This window comes from Lampetra fluviatilis, chromosome 1 (assembly GCF_964198595.1).
Source record: "Lampetra fluviatilis chromosome 1, kcLamFluv1.1, whole genome shotgun sequence".
In the NCBI taxonomy this organism is placed as follows: Eukaryota; Metazoa; Chordata; class Hyperoartia; order Petromyzontiformes; family Petromyzontidae; genus Lampetra; species Lampetra fluviatilis.
In genome coordinates, this window is record NC_136275.1 from 17,162,652 (window position 1) to 17,181,504 (window position 18,853).

The 18,853-nt window shown below is 42.1% G+C and overlaps 1 protein-coding gene across 4 annotated transcripts in view; it reads right to left on the reverse strand.

Moving 5' to 3' along the window:
- Positions 1 to 2,332: 2,332 nt before the first annotated feature.
- PIKFYVE (phosphoinositide kinase, FYVE-type zinc finger containing) overlaps positions 2,333 to 18,853 on the reverse strand; it is a 39,220-nt gene continuing 22,699 nt past the window's right edge. For 2 of the 4 annotated variants that reach the window (XM_078858075.1, XM_078858066.1), the window contains 15 exons: positions 17,851 to 17,938; positions 17,677 to 17,728; positions 17,101 to 17,211; positions 16,138 to 16,258; positions 14,981 to 15,073; positions 13,727 to 13,810; positions 12,743 to 12,834; positions 11,262 to 11,429; positions 9,761 to 9,820; positions 8,925 to 9,101; positions 8,437 to 8,540; positions 6,814 to 6,942; positions 5,001 to 5,265; positions 3,671 to 3,745; positions 2,333 to 3,327 (listed from right to left, as the gene is read on the reverse strand). In XM_078858075.1, coding sequence (XP_078714201.1) covers positions 3,206 to 3,327; positions 3,671 to 3,745; positions 5,001 to 5,265; positions 6,814 to 6,942; positions 8,437 to 8,540; positions 8,925 to 9,101; positions 9,761 to 9,820; positions 11,262 to 11,429; positions 12,743 to 12,834; positions 13,727 to 13,810; positions 14,981 to 15,073; positions 16,138 to 16,258; positions 17,101 to 17,211; positions 17,677 to 17,728; positions 17,851 to 17,938 — 1,741 coding nt within the window. In that variant the 3' untranslated portion in view covers positions 2,333 to 3,205. Of the gene's footprint in view, positions 3,328 to 3,670; positions 3,746 to 5,000; positions 5,266 to 6,813; positions 6,943 to 8,436; positions 8,541 to 8,924; positions 9,102 to 9,760; positions 9,821 to 11,261; positions 11,430 to 12,742; positions 12,835 to 13,726; positions 13,811 to 14,980; positions 15,074 to 16,137; positions 16,259 to 17,100; positions 17,212 to 17,676; positions 17,729 to 17,850; positions 17,939 to 18,853 lie in introns of those variants that run through there. The other 2 variants (XM_078858082.1, XR_013637022.1) reach the window with 2 other exon arrangements.

An 18,853-nucleotide genomic window follows, 5' to 3' on the forward strand; every position in this document is an offset into this window, starting at 1 on the left:
CACTTACTACACTTACTAGTGACTTTGGCTTTAACGGCTTCACCTGTGTTGCCTCCGAAACGTCGTGATTTAATTGAGTTGTTTTCATTTTATACCTACGTGACTTTACCGAAAAAAATAAAGAGTAACACTGAACACTGTTCGTCTTTGCACAAGTCAGATCAGTCTCTAAGCTGGTCTTCAGGTACCAGTTTCTGATAGTAACTCTACAAAGTAATCCAATGGTCTTCAAAGGGCTCGTTAAGCAATAAACTAATGGGATTTTTAGATAATTAACTAACAAACTACTGATGGAGGCCCTCTAGACAAACTGACAATTAGTCTCGAATTTAACAAACGGCTAAGTAATTCGTCTCAAACAAAAACATGCCGACTTGCCCTTTGTGAAAGTGCACAGCAACTTTTTAAATGTGCAAACAAGTAGATGCGTCTCCCCTGCTCAAGTAAGTGTGGCACATTAGGAATGGATCACTCTTTTAAGTATGTCCTTGTGCAGCAAGGGAGTAAAGTGTGGTTCTGTGAAGGTCCTGATGTGCTGTGCAGTGCATCAATGCATATGTACAGCAGCATGTGATGACCGAGTCGGGCCTGTAGGTGGCTGGCAGGGTTATTGAATGACCACGCGGATATACCAGTCACATGGTTAATGGCGGCTCGGGAGCAAGGCTGGGTGTAACACACGTGTTGTTGCATTTTACAGGTAAAGGACCCAAAGGTTGTTTTTGATCGTTATATGTTCTAGACTTGTTCAGACTTTAAGCTTGGCTTTGAATTGTTCGTTTGTGATATATGCAATTAGAGGCGTTTTAGCACTGTGCATTGTAAAGGGATGACGCACTGTAACTAGTTACTGTCATTGTAATTCTCTAACTCGAATACTGTTTAGTTTATAACCATGCCCATGTACCCATAGTATGACTACTTGCAATGCTATTGAGAATAGAACACATGTAAAGTAGTAAGCTGTACAATGGTGAGATACAGTACATATACTGTACACATACAGTACATATAATGGGTGTAATATACCGATATAAGTGGATGGTATAGATAGACATACAGCTTAGGATTAAAGTAATAGTCGAATAGTGATGTGCAAATGTGATTGTCAAAGACAAAGATAGTTTATAAGTAGTAGGATTGGGTTTAAGAGAAAGGGTTAATGAATAACCGTACGTGTAAACCAGCCACATGGTTAATGGCGGCTCGGGAGCAAGGCTGGTTATAACACACGTGTTGTTGCATTTTACAGAGTGACGGTGCTGTTCTTCCCAAGATTAATATTAACCACAATAAATAAATGTGCTTGCCCTCGATTTGGAGCACCTGCCCACGTCCTTCATTTCGAGTGTGCAACATAAGCAATGGGGAGGTGCTCACCTGTTGGCTGCCTCGAGTCAAGTGTTGGCCATTGTACTTTTTAAATTCTTAAAAGTGACTGACATTGACCTGGCAAAGCCGTGCCGAGTGTATTTAATGGGTTTAATAATTTAAATGAAATCCGAGTCAATCCGCCCTACTGTCACTCCACATTAAATCATAATCAATTGATGCAGATTTGTATTTATTGGATTGACGTGTACCAGTTTATTAGTACTTATGAGTGTGCAACCGTTATCCTGAGACATGTATGCTGCTTTCACAACAAAAATTATCAATGCATTACAGATGTACAAATAGATAAAGCCTGCGACCAATGGTCGTTTGTTTTCATATTTGTTTAACGTGTACAGATGCATGGATAATTTTCCAACAATACCATTTATGGAAATTATAAAAACGAATATGCCCGTGTGCCTTAAGTTACAGTATGGGAAAGCAAAAATAAGTTAAATTAAATAATGCACCGACCTGCAAAATAGCACTGAAGTGGAAATATCCAGACATCTGTTGCTGTCTATAGCATAGGTCTGGATAAAACACAATGCTCTGTAACCGTTAACGTTAAAAGTGACCTTGGTGGTATAGGATAAGTTGATTAAGTTTACTTTTGCTACTCTAAGAATATTCCAGGATACCACATATTACCATGCATAAACATCACATGTACCCGTTTACCATAAAATATGCCATTGGCTGAAATGACTGTCAATGAGTCGGTTGTCCCCCCGAAATCGCTTTTTAGTAAATGAGTGCTATGGAATCCACGGTCATTCTGTTACCACGGCTTTATAAGAATAACAGTTAAAAGCAGTCGCAAGATTGGCATTTAGCAGTGTTGATTATCCAAGTGGACAGAGTAATGACAAAGTCATTAACCATCGTATGTCTGCACAGAAGCTTTACAAAATGCAAAACAACAATTTGCTTAGGTAAAATTGATTTTTTTTTTACAAATGAAACTGTCATGAAAAGGCAATGTTTATTGCAAAGGCTTTGGATATTTCAGTGCTCTATTGTAAGACAAATACAGAGGTGCCTGCATAAAGTTAAGGCATAACTGTGTAAATTATACACCGTTAAGTTGCATACATAACATTAGTCACGTGGGGTTTCACTGTTTTAATAATAATGCAGCATGTTAGATAAAATCGCACATTTTAGGACAAGTCCAGAGAAACATTTAGGTAAAAGTAAAAAAAGGTACATTACACTTCATTGGAATACTTACTGAATATGAAAACAATATGCAGTGCGATAAAAAATTGCAGCATGCTCATCTCTTCAGGTCAAGTGCTGTTAATATCTGGGTCTTTGGTCATTATAAACAGAGGGAAAGCATTGGTAAATCACACTTCTTAAACCCCCCCCCCCGCAAGATAAAAACACGAACTAAAAAAAAAGACCAAAAACGGCCGGCCATAGATCTGTAAAGTCAATGTTAAATCACAGTTTTCGATATTCAATACACTTATAAGTGCTGTTGTATTATGCAAGGATAATTTAAAATCTCACAGACGGTACCGTATTTATATTCAAAGCATTTTAAGTCACTTGCTAAAAAATGAAGATAGTATATAAAAGGAAAAAAAGCTACTGCCAACATTAAAATTTCAATTTTAATTAATTGTGCTCAATTATACCAACATAATTTAAGGGTTATCGCAAAGTACTGGTCCACAGGCAAAATGTTAAATGCACACAAAGCACAATTTGCAGCAGTGTTAAAGTGTCTCAATGAAAATATAATTTAAAATAGAAGCACAAAATAAAACACCTGTTAATGCCACAAAAGAGCTAGCCAAAGTAACAGTAATAACACCGTTCAGTAATCAATACCTAAACCTAGTCCTGTCCAGTGGTCAGGGACCTTGAGAAAGTACTTGTCCATGGCTTCGCAGAAACGGGCTCGGTATAGCTCGGGTGACACCACCGTTGGCATTTTGCCTGCAGGGGGGGGGGGAAGACAATGCAAATACTAAAAAAAAGCATGAACAGACAAACCCCTTAGGTGATGCCATGGGAATGTCATGTGGACTAGGTCAAGGGTGAGTAAGTGTCATTGCTATTATGTACCAGGATGCAAGGGCAGGAGAAGCCTATGTATAACTTGACATTGTATGGAGCCAACCATCCTAAAATCACCAGGTGTGGCAGGACAATATGCTACACCACTAGTGCATAAAGGGAAGGTGCAGTAAGGAGGGACTAGTAACCTTTTTTTTCGTCGAGAACCACTTCGGAATATTTGACAATGCAAAAAAGTGCTTAAACGTTAACATCCATGTACCTTGGCCACCAAGGATGCCTGCAGATTTTACCACCATCTCAAGTTTCTTGTCCCAGGTGAAGGTTCGTATGTAATCTAGGAGACCATAAAAACGGATTTAATCATGGATTTATTGACATGCAAGTATATACACACATCCATGACCTATAAGAGGTTGGGTGCAGCAGAAGTGTAAAAGTATTCGTTAAAGCCAAATACCATTAAACCATAAGCAAGCAAAACTTGATTTGGAGCTTTCGTGATTGCAGGAATTACTTTTTGGTTCTTTTGATAAAGTCATGTAGAAAGAAAATAAATTAAATATTATTTAAAGCTCAAATAAAGTTAACCTCTATGGGGAGGATTTAAGTTTGTTTTCTCTCTTTCTGTGTCGGTGTGTTGTCTCTCTGCTTGTGTGTATGTCTGTGTCTCCGTGTCTGTGTCTCGTCTCTTTCAAATTTAGCAATCTTTGGAAGAACGTAATCAACCAGGTAGGGTGTTGACTGTTAGTCGACTGTGTTGTATTGCATTATATTTCTAAGTTTACGAGGTTTGTTTTCTCATTCATTAGTACCCGATGGTTGCTTGTGTTGCAATCAAAACGTCGTATTCTATTATTTAATTTATTTTCTTTCTACGTGACTTTACCAAAACAACCAAAGAGCATAAGCAAGAAATTTGTTTCACAGGAGAAATTTAAACCAATTCAGGAACATTAGTTTACCATACAGGGCAATTCTAAACATGCAATGACAAAGCAAAACTACAAATCTACGAATAAAACATATTACATTAAATAAAAAAGCGACACAAAAGTGTTTATATTATGAGCTGCCTGACAAGTTCGAACCTTTGAAAATGTGAAAAAGACTGGTCAGGTGATCCATCAAAGCACACCAGTGACAAACGTACTGGTTTTGTAGTACAATTGTTAGTGACATCACTGACTGCAAACCTCAGAGTAATTTTTCTCAATGAACGTTTAAATTCACGTCAGAAAGTTGAAGGCATACATCACAAGAAATTTAATTCATGCTTATACACCAATTATTTGATGCTATCCAACATGCGTTTGACCTCTGAATGAGTGAATTGGTAATGGTAGCACACTCACACCAGCAGGTAATAAGTCAATCGTAAGCCATGAGAGAACAGGGCTTGGGATCTTCGATTTAGCAATGGGTTCTCAAAATTATCATTTTTCCAGAGGTTAAGTCACCAATAGCACTCAGATTTACACAAAAATTTGGCTCAATTGGATAATTTATGATTTTCAATGCCCCACCTGTTATGAACAGAACACAAATATTTTCAGCCTAAATTGCAAAGCACTACAAAGGGCAGGACTGACCTATAATGCCGAGTACAAGTTGCCCCGTTCCTTCTTCCCAGCCAACAAGGAGAGAGTAGTCAATGATGAGGTGGCTGGAGAGGAAGTGGGCATCCCTGAGGATGGCGGCAGTGAGCGCCGCCTTGCAATGCGGGCGCACGTAGAGTGGGTCGTCTCGCACCACCCGCAGCAGGTTCTCGTCCAGCAGCACGAGCTCGCATGGCCCCTCCTTGCTCAGCTCTGCCTTCACGTTGCGGTTCCTCAGTGAGCCCTTCAGGTCAAACACCTGCTCGTATCCCCAGGCAACAGCTCTGATTAGCACGGTTGGCTACATACGGTGCAAAAAGAGGTGCAATGTACATGCAACACAAGAGCAGAGGGGTACATGGACGACACCTGCCAGAACCCGGAAATCTTTGTCTGGTCACTTGAGTTTGATGCCCACGGGCTGGTACCAGTCTTAAGCTTCCTCCCTCAAGTGCATCTAACCTCAAGCCCAATTCACCTTGTAAATCTTACATTGCACACTAACATTCTTAAACCATAGCTAGGGAAGGGACTGCACACACCACATCCACGAAAGAAATGCAGAAAATAAATCAGCTCATTTGGGGGAGCGAGATAGATTGTTGAATTTCAAACCGTAGGAGATGGCTTAGCAGGCACCTTCATTTCAGCAGTGGATATATGGCTGATGATAAACTAGCGAAGGAATAGTTAGGGAGGTTTGTTGGTACCTGTGTTTTTCAGACGATGCAGTGGACATCATACCCAGGACATTCATGAATTAAGACCTCGCCCTCACCGTGTCAGCATGGTGGATGTTTTAACCATACATCACACTCATCAGTCCAGGCTGGTGGGGGGGGATACCCAGGGCTGGTTCGAATATAATTATCCACTGATGTTAGCCGTGGTTAGGAATAAAGCTCATTGCTGATTTCAAAGCATGGTGGGACAGGTAATGCACATTTTCCATCTCCCTGCCCCCTTAACTGCAGATGCATGAGGCTTGAGTCTACTACTTGGAGTTGAATACAGCGAGACATTTACTTCTAATTATGTTACAGTTGCTTTCAACTTGAATTTAAGCTCAATTCTATTACCAATAATTTCAATGGTTTGCACAACTGCCAATGAGGCTTCAAGGGCTCGAGTTTGTCCGATTGAAATCAAGTATATTTAAATGAAAATCCTAGATCAATAACAGCTTGACAGCTCATGGGGCCAAACTCAATTGTGGTGCAGGAGAATTTACACTTGGTTAATCATTTCCCCTTAACCACAAAAGTTTTAATGTAGCATTTGTAGCGTGATAAAAATGAACAGCATTCAGAGGGCATGAACTCCCAGATCCTATGTCAGCTGTCTGCACTGTATACATCCTGGCTCGAAGATTGTAGCATCACGTTATACCAAATACCACTTTGTCAAGGCAATTGGCAGTGACATCCTCATTGAAGTTGTCATTTAAGACAAAGATTAAATAATGGAATGAGACATCACATGGTATGGGGGCAGATGATATCTGAACACATTTGCTATTGTATGTATTTCACACATTGTGGTTTGTTGGACCATATTTCAAGCTGGTCGGTGTGGATTGAAGGCATGAGATGCATAGATGTGGAAACAGAACAGTACAAGGGATGTTTCTGCACCATCTTCTATTGAACACTATTTTAGCAGAACCCATAGCAGTGCATTGACAAAGGGCTGTACATTTAAACAATTTCACACAATGTTGGTGTGAAGTAACTGCCGGGCATCGAACACCTTGCGAGCCAGCACTAAACCATTACAGCCAAAATGTACACTGTAAACGGAAACTTGCCTGGGTCATTTTCCTGCCATAGAAGAGGTTCTCCATTACCAGGAGATCTTGTTTCTTCTCCGTGTTGGTTTGCGAGTTTTTAAATCCGATTCTGTACACACCAAGGATCTTGGCGAGAGCCGTTGGACGCTGATAAAGGATCAACACCAGCAGCAGCATTATCAGTACAAGCATTAGCAACAGCACCACACCACTGTTTTACTTTCTTCTGGATATGTTTTCATCTAATGTACACTTTTAAACCAACTAATGCATGCACAATCCTATTGCTCCACCATGACCTTAACCGCAGTTTAATCAGTAACATTCATCAGTTGCTGCCTAAAGCAACAAGGTCTGCCAAGTAAACTAGTTGCCAACAGACTGCTATTTTAAAATTCAATAATTTATATTTACCTTTCACATTTGGGCTGCAATGAACATATGATAGGACCAGTAGACAAGTTCAATGACACTGAAACAATTAAATATTTGTAACAAATTTAAATGGCTGGTTGAACAAGGCTGGCCACAAATACCAAACACCATCCATGGGTATGAAATGTAAGTCTATTGGGCTCACCACATTGGCAGAAATGGACTTCTCACAGAAGTTACAGTAGTGATAAATGACACACTTTATTACCAGTGATATCACTGCAATTGAGGTTGAGCAGACAGAATGTAGCCATCGTCAGCTATGAACAAAAGCACCCCTCAATTAATCACCATCTCTCTCATGGTTCAGTGATGCAATTATCCATTTTGCTCCTCGACAGGAGCTAATTGCATTCATCCCATTACCTTGCCAGTCTTCCTCTTCGGTATGATACCTTTGGCTGCCATACCATCACTATTCTTGACCATTGGCCATTATAAAATGGCGTTCTACCCACTTTTCTTCAAGTGAAAGTGATGTCTCTACCTTGCACGTGTTCTCTTTTCCACAATTCACTTATTTTTGTGACTATCCATGCTACCCAATCTATGTCACAATAGGTAAAATGACCAAGTGAAATTTTATTCTTTAGGTATATTAGCACGTTGATTTTCAGTATTAAAATTACAAAAGATAATGCGGTACTTAATAATATTGGAAGGACAGTACGGGGCCTAGTCGCCGTAAATAATTATTGCAGCGATGAGGACAGGCAGGGTCGAGTGACGTAACTGGGTGAGGAGTCAACGCGGGGGTAGAGATGGAACCCCCCGGGGTATTATAGTGAGGCAAAGGAGAGCGTTCGGGGGAAAGGGGCGTGGCAGAGCCGAGGGGAAATGAAAGGCAGTGCAGGGCGGGGCTCCTGTGGGGATTAGGGGGTCTGGACTGTCGCTGTTATCAGGGTGGATCGCCTTCATCGTCTTGGAAATAAGTTAAACATCTTTATCGTAGATACTACATCGACGGCTCCTATATAGTCAGTCAGCTATTTCGTGAACGTCACGTAGCAGCTACATAGAGTCACCCCCAGTTGTTTCTAGTCAACCTGATATCATGTCAGATTCGGGTGGACTGTAATATAATAAATATATATAACTTAAGCAAGACAGCATCTCCGAGTGCTACATTACAATATTGTTATGAACATAATTGCAACTCAAGACCATTTTAAGTCGATGAGAGGACAAAAGCCAATTGGATCTTACCTTTTGTGTCACAGCGTTGGTGATGTAATGGAAGTAGTGTGGCGCAAACTCCAAGAAGGACTGCACCTCCAGACGAGACATTTGCTTCAGAATGAAGCGCTCATCTGCAGCAGTGAGAAGGCAGAAGAGCTATTGCATTAGGTTATCGGAAAAGCCAGAGCAGGGAATTTGCACTCCCACAGTTCATTACTGAACCACTTTACTCAAACATGTTTTATTTACCACAGAAATCCAACTAGATTAACCATGTGCAGATTGTCCAGATTGCATATAAATTAACTCTACCTCGTGACAAAGAGGGTTGGGAAATTGGTATTTCATTTAATTTGTGGGCTTTACTCGGGTAAATGGTTGTATTAGCTTTTCACGCTTGACCATTCAATGTCTGCACCCTATTCTGTGAATAAACAACGCTTTTAGATCTTCTCCCAAGCGATCTTTGTCCACGTTTTGTTGGCCAGGCCACACGTTGTCCCAGAAAGCCTCACCCTGCGTCTCATAGAAAGCGGAGCCAGATTTTCCTCCGCGAGCTTGCCACGGCATGCAGTGGGAGAGCGAGTGGATGAAGTCTTCCTCACTGCTGCTCAAGATCACCTCGCGCAGCTTGCGGAACTCCTCCCCGTAGTACACGCGACAGTAAAACCGGCAACTCGAGTCGGAGAACTCTGCTCGGTCAGCAAAAACAGACAGCAAAGCTGGGTCGGCTGGGTTTTTCTGACAAAAACGTCCTAAAATATATGCTGTATTATTATTATGGTGGCCACCCATCCTGGTTTTCCCAGGATCGTCCACTTTTTGCAATAGCAGACCTGGGAAACCTGCAAGTATTTCCAGAACATTAAAAATCCAAATTTTTTTTTTCACTTATGCAATAACACAATTCAAGACGCGTTTCCATGTAGTTGTCTCCTATTCCGGTATTGTGTACCTCAGGGGGTGTTAATTGTGTTGGCAGTGGCGGAAGAGCAAGAATAAACACCAAAGCATTTGCCAATAAGACGTTTGAGGATGGTCCTTCTTCAAAGCACAAATCACTCGTGCAACGAAGGGCCACTGCCCAAAACCTTTCCTATTTATATATGTTCTTTCTAAAAGGTCGTGTTATCTACGTATTATACAGTTTACAATTTTCAACTACAAATGTATGTTTGGGTCTGCTTTTCCACACTTTGCAACACAGGCTGAATCTGGGTTCTCCATTAATCTTGTTCACAAATAAGACAAACATACCGTTTACCCTTCTATTGCCAAAGAGGATTACCTAGGCAGTATTTAATGCACTCCAAATATGTGTCTGTGGATTTTTTGAATTTCTCCAACTCACGGATTTCAATGTGGGGGTGTACGGATTGCTTCTTTTGTTTGTCAGAGCCATCAGGTTCATCTGTAGGAAACATTAAAATGTCAACAAAACTGAGGGGAGTTGTGAAGCCATCCTCACACAAATATTGTGGTTTGGAAGGTCACAAAACATAATACAAATCTAAGGCAGTTTTTTGTGAAGCCCCTTATTTATGTATTCAAGAAAATAAAACGCAATGTTGGAGGCAGATCTATTGAAAAGCATAAGAGTAATTGCATCTACTTTATATCCTGTTCTTAAAAACATTTTAATTGTATTAACAATTGAAGGACAATGGCTATAATATATGTAAAAAAATACTGTACAGAAATTAGATCACCACACATGCAGACACTTGCCAAAAAACAATGGCTTCGGTTAAGTCATTACATTTTGTTAAGCTTCCATTCAATGATGCACAAATCTATTTTAAACAATGCCACCAACCAACCAGGTATGCTAGCCAAACAGGTTAAACCGGATAGAAAATAGAACAGGGTGCGTGCCGTTAGTGTTAGCCATAACCACGCAACTTGATTTGGATGCTAATGACAAATGGAGACAAAGTAGGAGTAGAAAACTATACGTTGAGAAAGATGACAAACCTATGGAATATGCCTCAACTGCTTTAGATTACGAGGTCATCATAGCTATTGTGGTTGCCACAACTCTCCATTGCAGTTGTTGCAGAGTCGATACCTGACCTCCAAAGCCTGCTTTTAGTGTCCTGCCATCTGGCTGTGGGGGTCTTCTTCCCCTTGTTTAGGACCTCGGGATGCCAACTTTAGCAAAAGTTTATTTTGTGTGTCGGCAATGAGGCTCTCTTTTCAAATCAAAGTTAGCTAAATTAAAATAATGGTAAGCCAACAGCTGGACATTGCAAAAGCATGAAAATTGTTTGAATTTTTTCATATATACAGTATATACGTCAAATGCTATCAATTTACATAAATGATTGTGACCGCTGTTAAATGTAAATGCCAAAAACAGCCAATGCAGTCATTACTTTCTTCTTAAAATAACAATTGAATACAGAAATGTGTAAAAGGGGCATCATTGGTTGACCACAGAACCATGCAGTTTTGTCAAAATATAAAAGAGGGACGCGCAGAGTACATCCCCCACAAAACTGTAACACGAAGCCCCACATGCATGGGTGGTAGGGCACGTAACGATTTGCCCACTCGTGATTAATTGTCATAATTGAGGGTCTCGATGCATCACAATAAATCGCCTGTGGGGAACGTAGCACCTCCTAGTGGCTTACAGCAGTCACGTGCACAGATTCAGACAGAACATAAGCATAGCCAAGTCAATTGTTACCATAAACTATTCAATGGTACGCAATCGTCAGCATAAAAATGGTAAACATTTATATAGCGATTCTTATGGTAAGTACACATTTGACAAGCAGTCTGCAAAAAATTGTGGTCTGAAAGTAGCTTTGCAGCTGTGTAACAGGAAAAAAAAACAAAAAACAAACCCTGGCCCTGGGCATCAGGTACATCCTTGGACCCCTGCCCAACTGTGCACTGGACTGATTCTGCTCCCCGCAGGGTCTCGGCCTTCTTCCTCTCTCCAGCCTCAACAGGCGGCTTGGTCACCGTGCCCCGGAAGAAGGAGAGCATCCCTCCAGCTGAGATCTTCCTCCCTGTGCCACACATGGTCACAAAACAAAGTCCCCCTCCATCCATATTTAAACTGATAAGGCAAGGGGCTGTCAGAGTGCACCTGTAAAGACGACTTGACACTTTTCTTGAGATGCCTCCTTTATTGAAGACACGTTCATTTCACACAGGCTGCAACAGTGCCAAGGCTCCTGCACATCTCCCTTGTATTACGGACCGAGGTCATGCCCCCCTTGCCGAACCTTCTCGCCGACGACTCTGGACGCTCACTCAACCAGCAGATTTTATCGTCCTCTTCAGTCACCTGACCGCACGCTCCTTTCGATTATTCCCGTAGCCATTAGTCCCTTTGCACACAGCTAACGCCTGTTAATTACGTCCCGTGGCCACTTGTCCCTTCACGCCGCATGTAGACTCCACTATCATTACACACCTATGAAGCACACTGTAGTGCATATCAGGGTGGGTGTAAAGCTAAGTATTAATTCAAAATTGTACAGATTCAACCTCATACAATTTCATGCAACTTTTCTGGTCTATGTGCTGTCAAAGGCCATTGTCCAAAACATCACCTATGTTTTTAAGGCAGTGCTATTGATGAATTTATTGGTTTTGTTATTTGTGCACCACTGCCAGTGCAGTATCACCAAATAATGAATACAATTAAAAAGGAACTACAAAACTGGAATTAGATAAAATCCCAGGTTTAGGCCACTATATACAACTAATGCCACATTAGTGCAAGGCAAACCGCTTTGAATTATAAAAATCGTCTGGTAATTATGCCATTGCAATTCAAATCGAGTTTCACAATTTACATTAAGAGCCCACCTCGTGAATAATTATAAATGATGCAACTTTTCTTAACCCAGGAAAGCCTCCAAGTCGCATGACTGCTACATCCTCCATTGGGATGTTTAAAAATAATTAATTTAAACGAATGTCCTACCTGTAGAAAAAAGTACCTGGAAAACACTCCAGGGTCTGCACAGATAATGGCCAACTTTCTTATATCCATCTGCCAACCCAGCAATATAAACAGGGTACACCAGTCACAGTAGGCAGTGTGGGTAAAGTGTGGGTACTCCCACCCCCCCCCCCCTCTTCCAAGACATTTGGTCAGGGAAGAGGAGGCTACCCCTTTTAGAGGGGCTCTCTTTAGAGCTCTTCATGGAGGTCCTTCTGCAGCAGTGTAGCCGAGCATGAAATTTCAGGGAAAAACCTTTACCTTTACAACACCCAGGGGGCCACACACTATCATACGAGTGTGAGATAGACCTAGCTTGCGTGCATTGGTAATTGCAGTCAAACACCACTCAAACCATTAGTTTTGTACCAGTCTCTGGCTCAGAGGAGCGACCGCCGGATGACAAGATGGTCTCGGGACTCTTGCCCGGGCTGACGACCTTCTCCTTTTTCTCCACACCACTGTGACGAGAGAGTTAATGGTCAGATGCATACTGTCCACGACGGAGCCACACAGATCACCCCCCCTCTAACATGTCAACAGTAATTGCTGTCAGCAAGCACAAATTGAGGTACGTGTTAAGATGGGTGGTGTGGTTGGAACCACTCCCGGATATTCTGTTACACTGGGTATTAATCGAAGGCTGAGCCAAATCTAACAGAGGTCCAGGATCGGTTCGGCTATGGTTCACCTATATTAAGCTGTGGCCGAGAATCACTCAAGTTTTTCAGCAGAGCATGCTGACCAGTGCCAAAGACAAATATTCCCTGTGTAGTCTTTGACTGTTGGGGCACGTGCAGATCACGAGCATCTGATGAAGGCAGGTATGGCACACAATGGTATGTGGTTGGCCAGGACAAAGCCCGGCCGCCTTTGTCTCCCTAGTGGTGATGTTTACACATCACACCAGGTATTAATTTGAGGCAAAGTCGACCAAAGAATGGTTTGGATAATCTCTACCTGGTAATGGCTGCAAGTGGGAAGCGGTTTAGTAGCGTAGTGCACTCACCACTACACTGCAGCTTCCCCACACCACCCACACCCCAATTGTATCAACCACACATCCGCAGGTGGTGGTAAAAACAGGATACACATCTATGCTCACTACCATATTATCCAGGTCAACGGTTAGTATATGCTCAGATTTGAAAACTTGAGATGAAGGAATTTCTGAAAAAGGATTTTGGGAAAGAGGCCTACAGCTAAAAAAAAATACACTGCTTGACAACTTGATCGAGGGGCTGTACAGTGGTACGAGGAGACATCTCAAGAGGATAGGATGGAGGGTGTTTGAGCCAAGGACCTGCCATTGGGCAGAGGAATAAATCAAAGTATTGGTATGCTGGAAAGTACCCCACGCTGCCTGTAGACTTTTCACTTCCCGTTCTTCCCAGGACTCGAACAATTTCCTCCAGTGCAGCCTTGTGCTCTTTGCAGCTGGCAATCAAAACATACATATTGCCAGTCAAACCTCAACTAGAAATAGCTTGGAGTACCTTAACAAAATTAAATCTAAAAAACAATACAACTCTCAAGTAACAGATAATGTGAATTGGTGTAGTGTGATTTACATTAAGAATTTTGAGCAGAAGGGGGACAGTAACAAGTTTAAAAGAAAGATCAAATCAAGTTTTATTTTTGTCACCATCTTTAAAGCCTTTTCATCTTTGATATATTTGTATTCACTGATAGGCACCTAAATACAAAAGTTTAAATACATATGTAAATTACACATTTGACCCTTTACTTTAATAAGTTACTGCTATCTTCTTGGTTCTTTTGGTAAAGTCACGTAGAAGGGAAATAATAAAATAATAAAACATAATAAAATAGAATTCTCAGAAAGACAGCGTCAGATGGTCTTTCCGACAGACCTGTTCTTCACCTGAGGACGGCTGCTTGCGTTCTGGCTGAAACGTCATGAGAATTGTATTTTATAAGGTGTTATTTTTTATTATTTTATTATTTCCCTTCTACGTGACTTTACCGAAAGAACCAAGAAGATGAATCCCTGCAGTCATGAAAGCTTTCAATCGAAAAGTTACTGCTATTATACAAAGCATATAAAATCACAACATTCGTTTGCATTTCAAAATAAATTGGTTTCAGGGTGGAACAGCAAGGTAGCAGTTAACACACTGCACTATATAAACATGGCGACCCGAGTTCCATTGGCAGTCACGGCTGATAGATGGCACTTGCCACCTAAACAGAGCCCTTGGGCCCATCCCATTGGCAATCTGCACTGACCAGCAGCATTAGTGAAGTTTGGTCAAACAACCCAGATGACTGAAATGGCATGGGGGAGGCTAAAACCAGCAATTGACTAAATGGGCTTGCACATGATTATTATAATTATACAAATTGGATCAATATAAACATTAACGTAGGAAGAACAATATTAAAGGGCTCGCATAATGCGTGTTGACTCATTAATCCCCCCCCGCCACTTTGCACAAGGAGCGCAGAAGTGTGGTCACCGCATCTACGCCTCTATAAAGGAACGAAACAGATGGACTTCTCCACAAATCCGGCTGTCGCCTGATGAAGCTAGTTGTAATTACTGGTGAAATGTCATACTCAGTTTGTAAATATGGGTTGGTATACCTGAGTGCAAACGCAATGATTGTGCTGGGTTCTTTCTCACACACCACAATGGGCACTCGCTCGAACTCAAACACGTAATGATCGTCCGGCTCACTGCAGCACAGCATCAAGAAAAGAAAGCAAAAACCACCTTTGAAATGTAACAATGCTGAAACGCATGTGACTAATGCATCATCGGTAAGCATTTCATATATTATTTCATCAACAAGTACAAAGTAACATTATTTCAGGTGTGTCACCGAAATTAATTGCTGGAGGACTCTGCATATACCAGAATCTGGTGCAGTAACAAGGTCAATAAAATACTTTCTATACCCTCTGTCACCGAGTTTTCACTGCATTAAAAAGGAGTTCAATGATTGTCTATACTATGGACTCCTATAACTAGGCATTTGGTAATTGACTATCCTTTCAGCGCATTTGTAGTGGGTTCAACTTGAACAAGCGACAAAGATGGTGTAGTCGAGGCACACTATTTATTATAACTCACAGGGTAACAATGGAAGGGGTAATGACCCCTTCACCCGTACTGGACTGGGATACACCCCTAGGCTGCCTAACTGTTATGCTCCCAGGTCCTCCGCTAAGGGCGCTAGGGGAGGCTATCTGACCTGGCCCTGGTCAAGGCACAGGTCACAACACCCAGCCAGACAGACCCGGCTCTTAGAAGAACATCGGCTCTGGGGCCACGCCACTGGCTTGCTCTGCCCGGTCCTGAGAAGGAAAGCGGGTCAGAGGAGTTCCAGGGCCTATTTGCCCAGTCTTCACTGGCTCTTTCGCTCCTTAGCTCCCCAACACTCCTCTCGAGCTCTCTGGCCCCGCCTTTTATACCAACTTGCCACCGAGGGGTGGGGCTGTGTGGGATCACAGCATCCTCCCACAGCCCCCCAGGGTGGTAACCGTTTGCGGACGAGAATGTGGGCACCCCTGTGTACCCGTCCGTTTCCCTCCCGTAACACCCCTACACATTCATTGAGGTCGAGAGTAAATCCCAAGAAAGGATTCGACATATGTAAACAGAACACATTGTGTATTTAAGAATCAAAATGGGTCCTTAACGTTAGCAACCACAAGTGAATTCAAAAGAGGCAATGTTAAAAACGCACAACCCACAACTTTCAAAGTGCCACAATAGGTCTGTAATAGGAAGAGCTTACAAAGGCAGAGGAATGGGGTTGTAGCTGATGCCAGGCAGGAGTGTGGCTATGATGGCTTTCATTGTTGACTTCTCCTTAAACTGGGCCTCCTGGGAGGTGCCAAAGAATCCATCCACCACATCTGAAAAATATTTAGGGCAGATGAATCCGTAAAGCAGTCAAACACGATAGATTAGTTTTACACGTCGGCACAAAACTGTCTGTCGCCTGATGAAGCAAGTTGCAATTACTGGCAAAACGTCGTACTGTTAGTAAATGTTGTGGCTTGGCTCCCTAACACACCGGTGTGCTGTACTAGTGACGAATTGGCATGTTCTGTTTCCGTGGCAACCCTTACTAGTTGGCTGTGTCAGGTGGTAATGGGTTTTAACGACACATTTACACGATCCAACCCAAAAACCTCTATTATGGACGATAGATTAAACTGACCAGGCATAATGTGATACAGCATCCGTGCAAGATTTTATAAAAAAATTTAATTTTAAAACAAACACAAGGTTGCACCATAAGCAGTGAGATCAAAAATTATGTGCAGGAGGATGGTAAGGAGTTTGAGTAAATCCAATTATTTCCCAATTATGGTTCATGCCACTGGAAATATTTTTTTGGCTTGCGCACACCAGGTTACTAGAAGGAAAGGGTGGGTGGTCAATGACCGTGGCGACCCAAGGCGTAGGCGAGTGGGAACACCCAAATGTATTACTGGACATCTGTGAAAAAAGAGCTTCATAACCTCAGGTCAATTCCTCCAGTCTAGATAAAGATTTGTATTCTGACGCAAACTGTGGAATTGGTGTCATGAAATCGGCTCGTGCCAAGTGGATTGCAGAACCAAGTGAGATAGCGATGGCTTGGAGAGGGCTTTATCCAGCAGTGGATTGCTCATGGATGACGATGGCGTTTCAGTGGGTTGAGGGCTCTGGGTGCCTGGCGAGTGGGGTTGGAGTGTGCCCCACAGCTTACCCTCCTGCGATTGCTCAGGCTCTGTGTTGTAGGTGGGTGCCTCATAGGGCGATGGTGGCTGCAGGTGTGTGGCACTGGTGCCCGGAGGACCCAGCGAGCTGCCTTGTTCCTCTGCACCACCAACCCACCAGACATTACAACAGCAGTTTGGCGATGCAATTAACTAAAATAAAAAAATCTTACGACAGTTATTCATTTGAATCATGGGTGGGGAAAACATCTGGCTGGAAACCTCATTTCATACAGCTCGTGGTCACGGGGCCTACCACTTTGAGATGGCCTGCGAACAACATTTACATGTCACTGTAAGCATCTTATCTGCAATAAAATCGGGTATTAAAAGTAAAAATTTACCTGGCAACCTAATTTTGCATGCTCACACACCTGTCCAGCCAAGGACTTCTTTCTTGCCTTTATAAAAGTCAGACACGTGTATATTTTAAAATCCTATTAAGTCATTAGTAACATAGGTTCCCTTGCCCATGATTTAGGCAATCACACAATAATACTGCAACGTCTAATAAATTATATTTTTCTTTTTGTGTATTTAAAGCAGTGTACTTTGGGGAAGCATACCCTTATCGTTGCTGGTTGACACCACCCTTGGAGAGGTATCGTGGGCACTGCTCTGTAACCAAATGACACACAAACAGGGAAAATTATATTGTGCGAAATGAGCAGTTGTTTGCCCATAACAATCACCAGGCATTCTATACTGGTGCATTGGTAAATTGTGGACGTGGGCCCTACCCTGTCATCAGAATGCCGGTGGCGTCCAGGGCTCGGTGGCACCGTCTGTCGCTTCTTCCCCTTCTCCTGATGAAACATGTCCTGAAGCCTGCCAAATGCACATGCCATGGGCACACAGGCAGAGATTTTCCAATGGGCACACAGGCAGAGATTCTCCAATAGTTACTGAAGTTCACATACACCAGGTCCTTCAAATAAAAGCCCAATTCAGGGGTGCGATGCCCTGGTTTATACATTCTATTTACAAAACCTGGTTATGTTCACAGACCAAATTTAGCCCACTTGAAACTTATAAATGTATTTATTTAGCTTTCTATGTTATACAAATGATAAAAGATGTAAAAGCTAAAAAAACATCCGAAAACACCGAAAATGACAGGCACAAACAAATGCTACAATAGTTACTGCAGTTCTAAACCAGGACTCTGGTGCGCGACATTTCTGCGCTGCATGAAAATGCAGCACACAGCATTGCTTTGCACATTGTTTATTCTTTTGAGCTTTGCGAGTACAGTGTGACATGGTTCAGCAGTAGCAGTCCCTGCCTGTTGGAGGTTCAGTTCCAATCCAGTGGCCACCCTGATTATTATTGCAGGTGGAATAATATGTGCAATCTACTTCACATTCAAAGATGAAAGATCCACCTCATGTCACTCAAGACTAGGCCATTTGATTGTTGCAGTCAGGGTACAAATTTGCCAAATTCTAAAATTACCCGCAAAATTACTCAAAAAGGAATTACACCTGAATAATCACTCCCCTACAGGCAGCCATATGCCTGTTTGCAGGCCAGGTGCCATGTGACCTTGTGTCCACGGGGACTGCAGCCACAAGGGGTGCCCTTTCCAATGGTTGGAGATGATGAAACGAGACACCCAAGCATGTAAGGCACTATACAAAATACATCATTATCATTGGTGATTTTTAAAAGTCCCAATTACTATCGATGTTTAAAATGTTCCTCCAAATTACCACATTATATGTAAGACTTAGTATATGCACT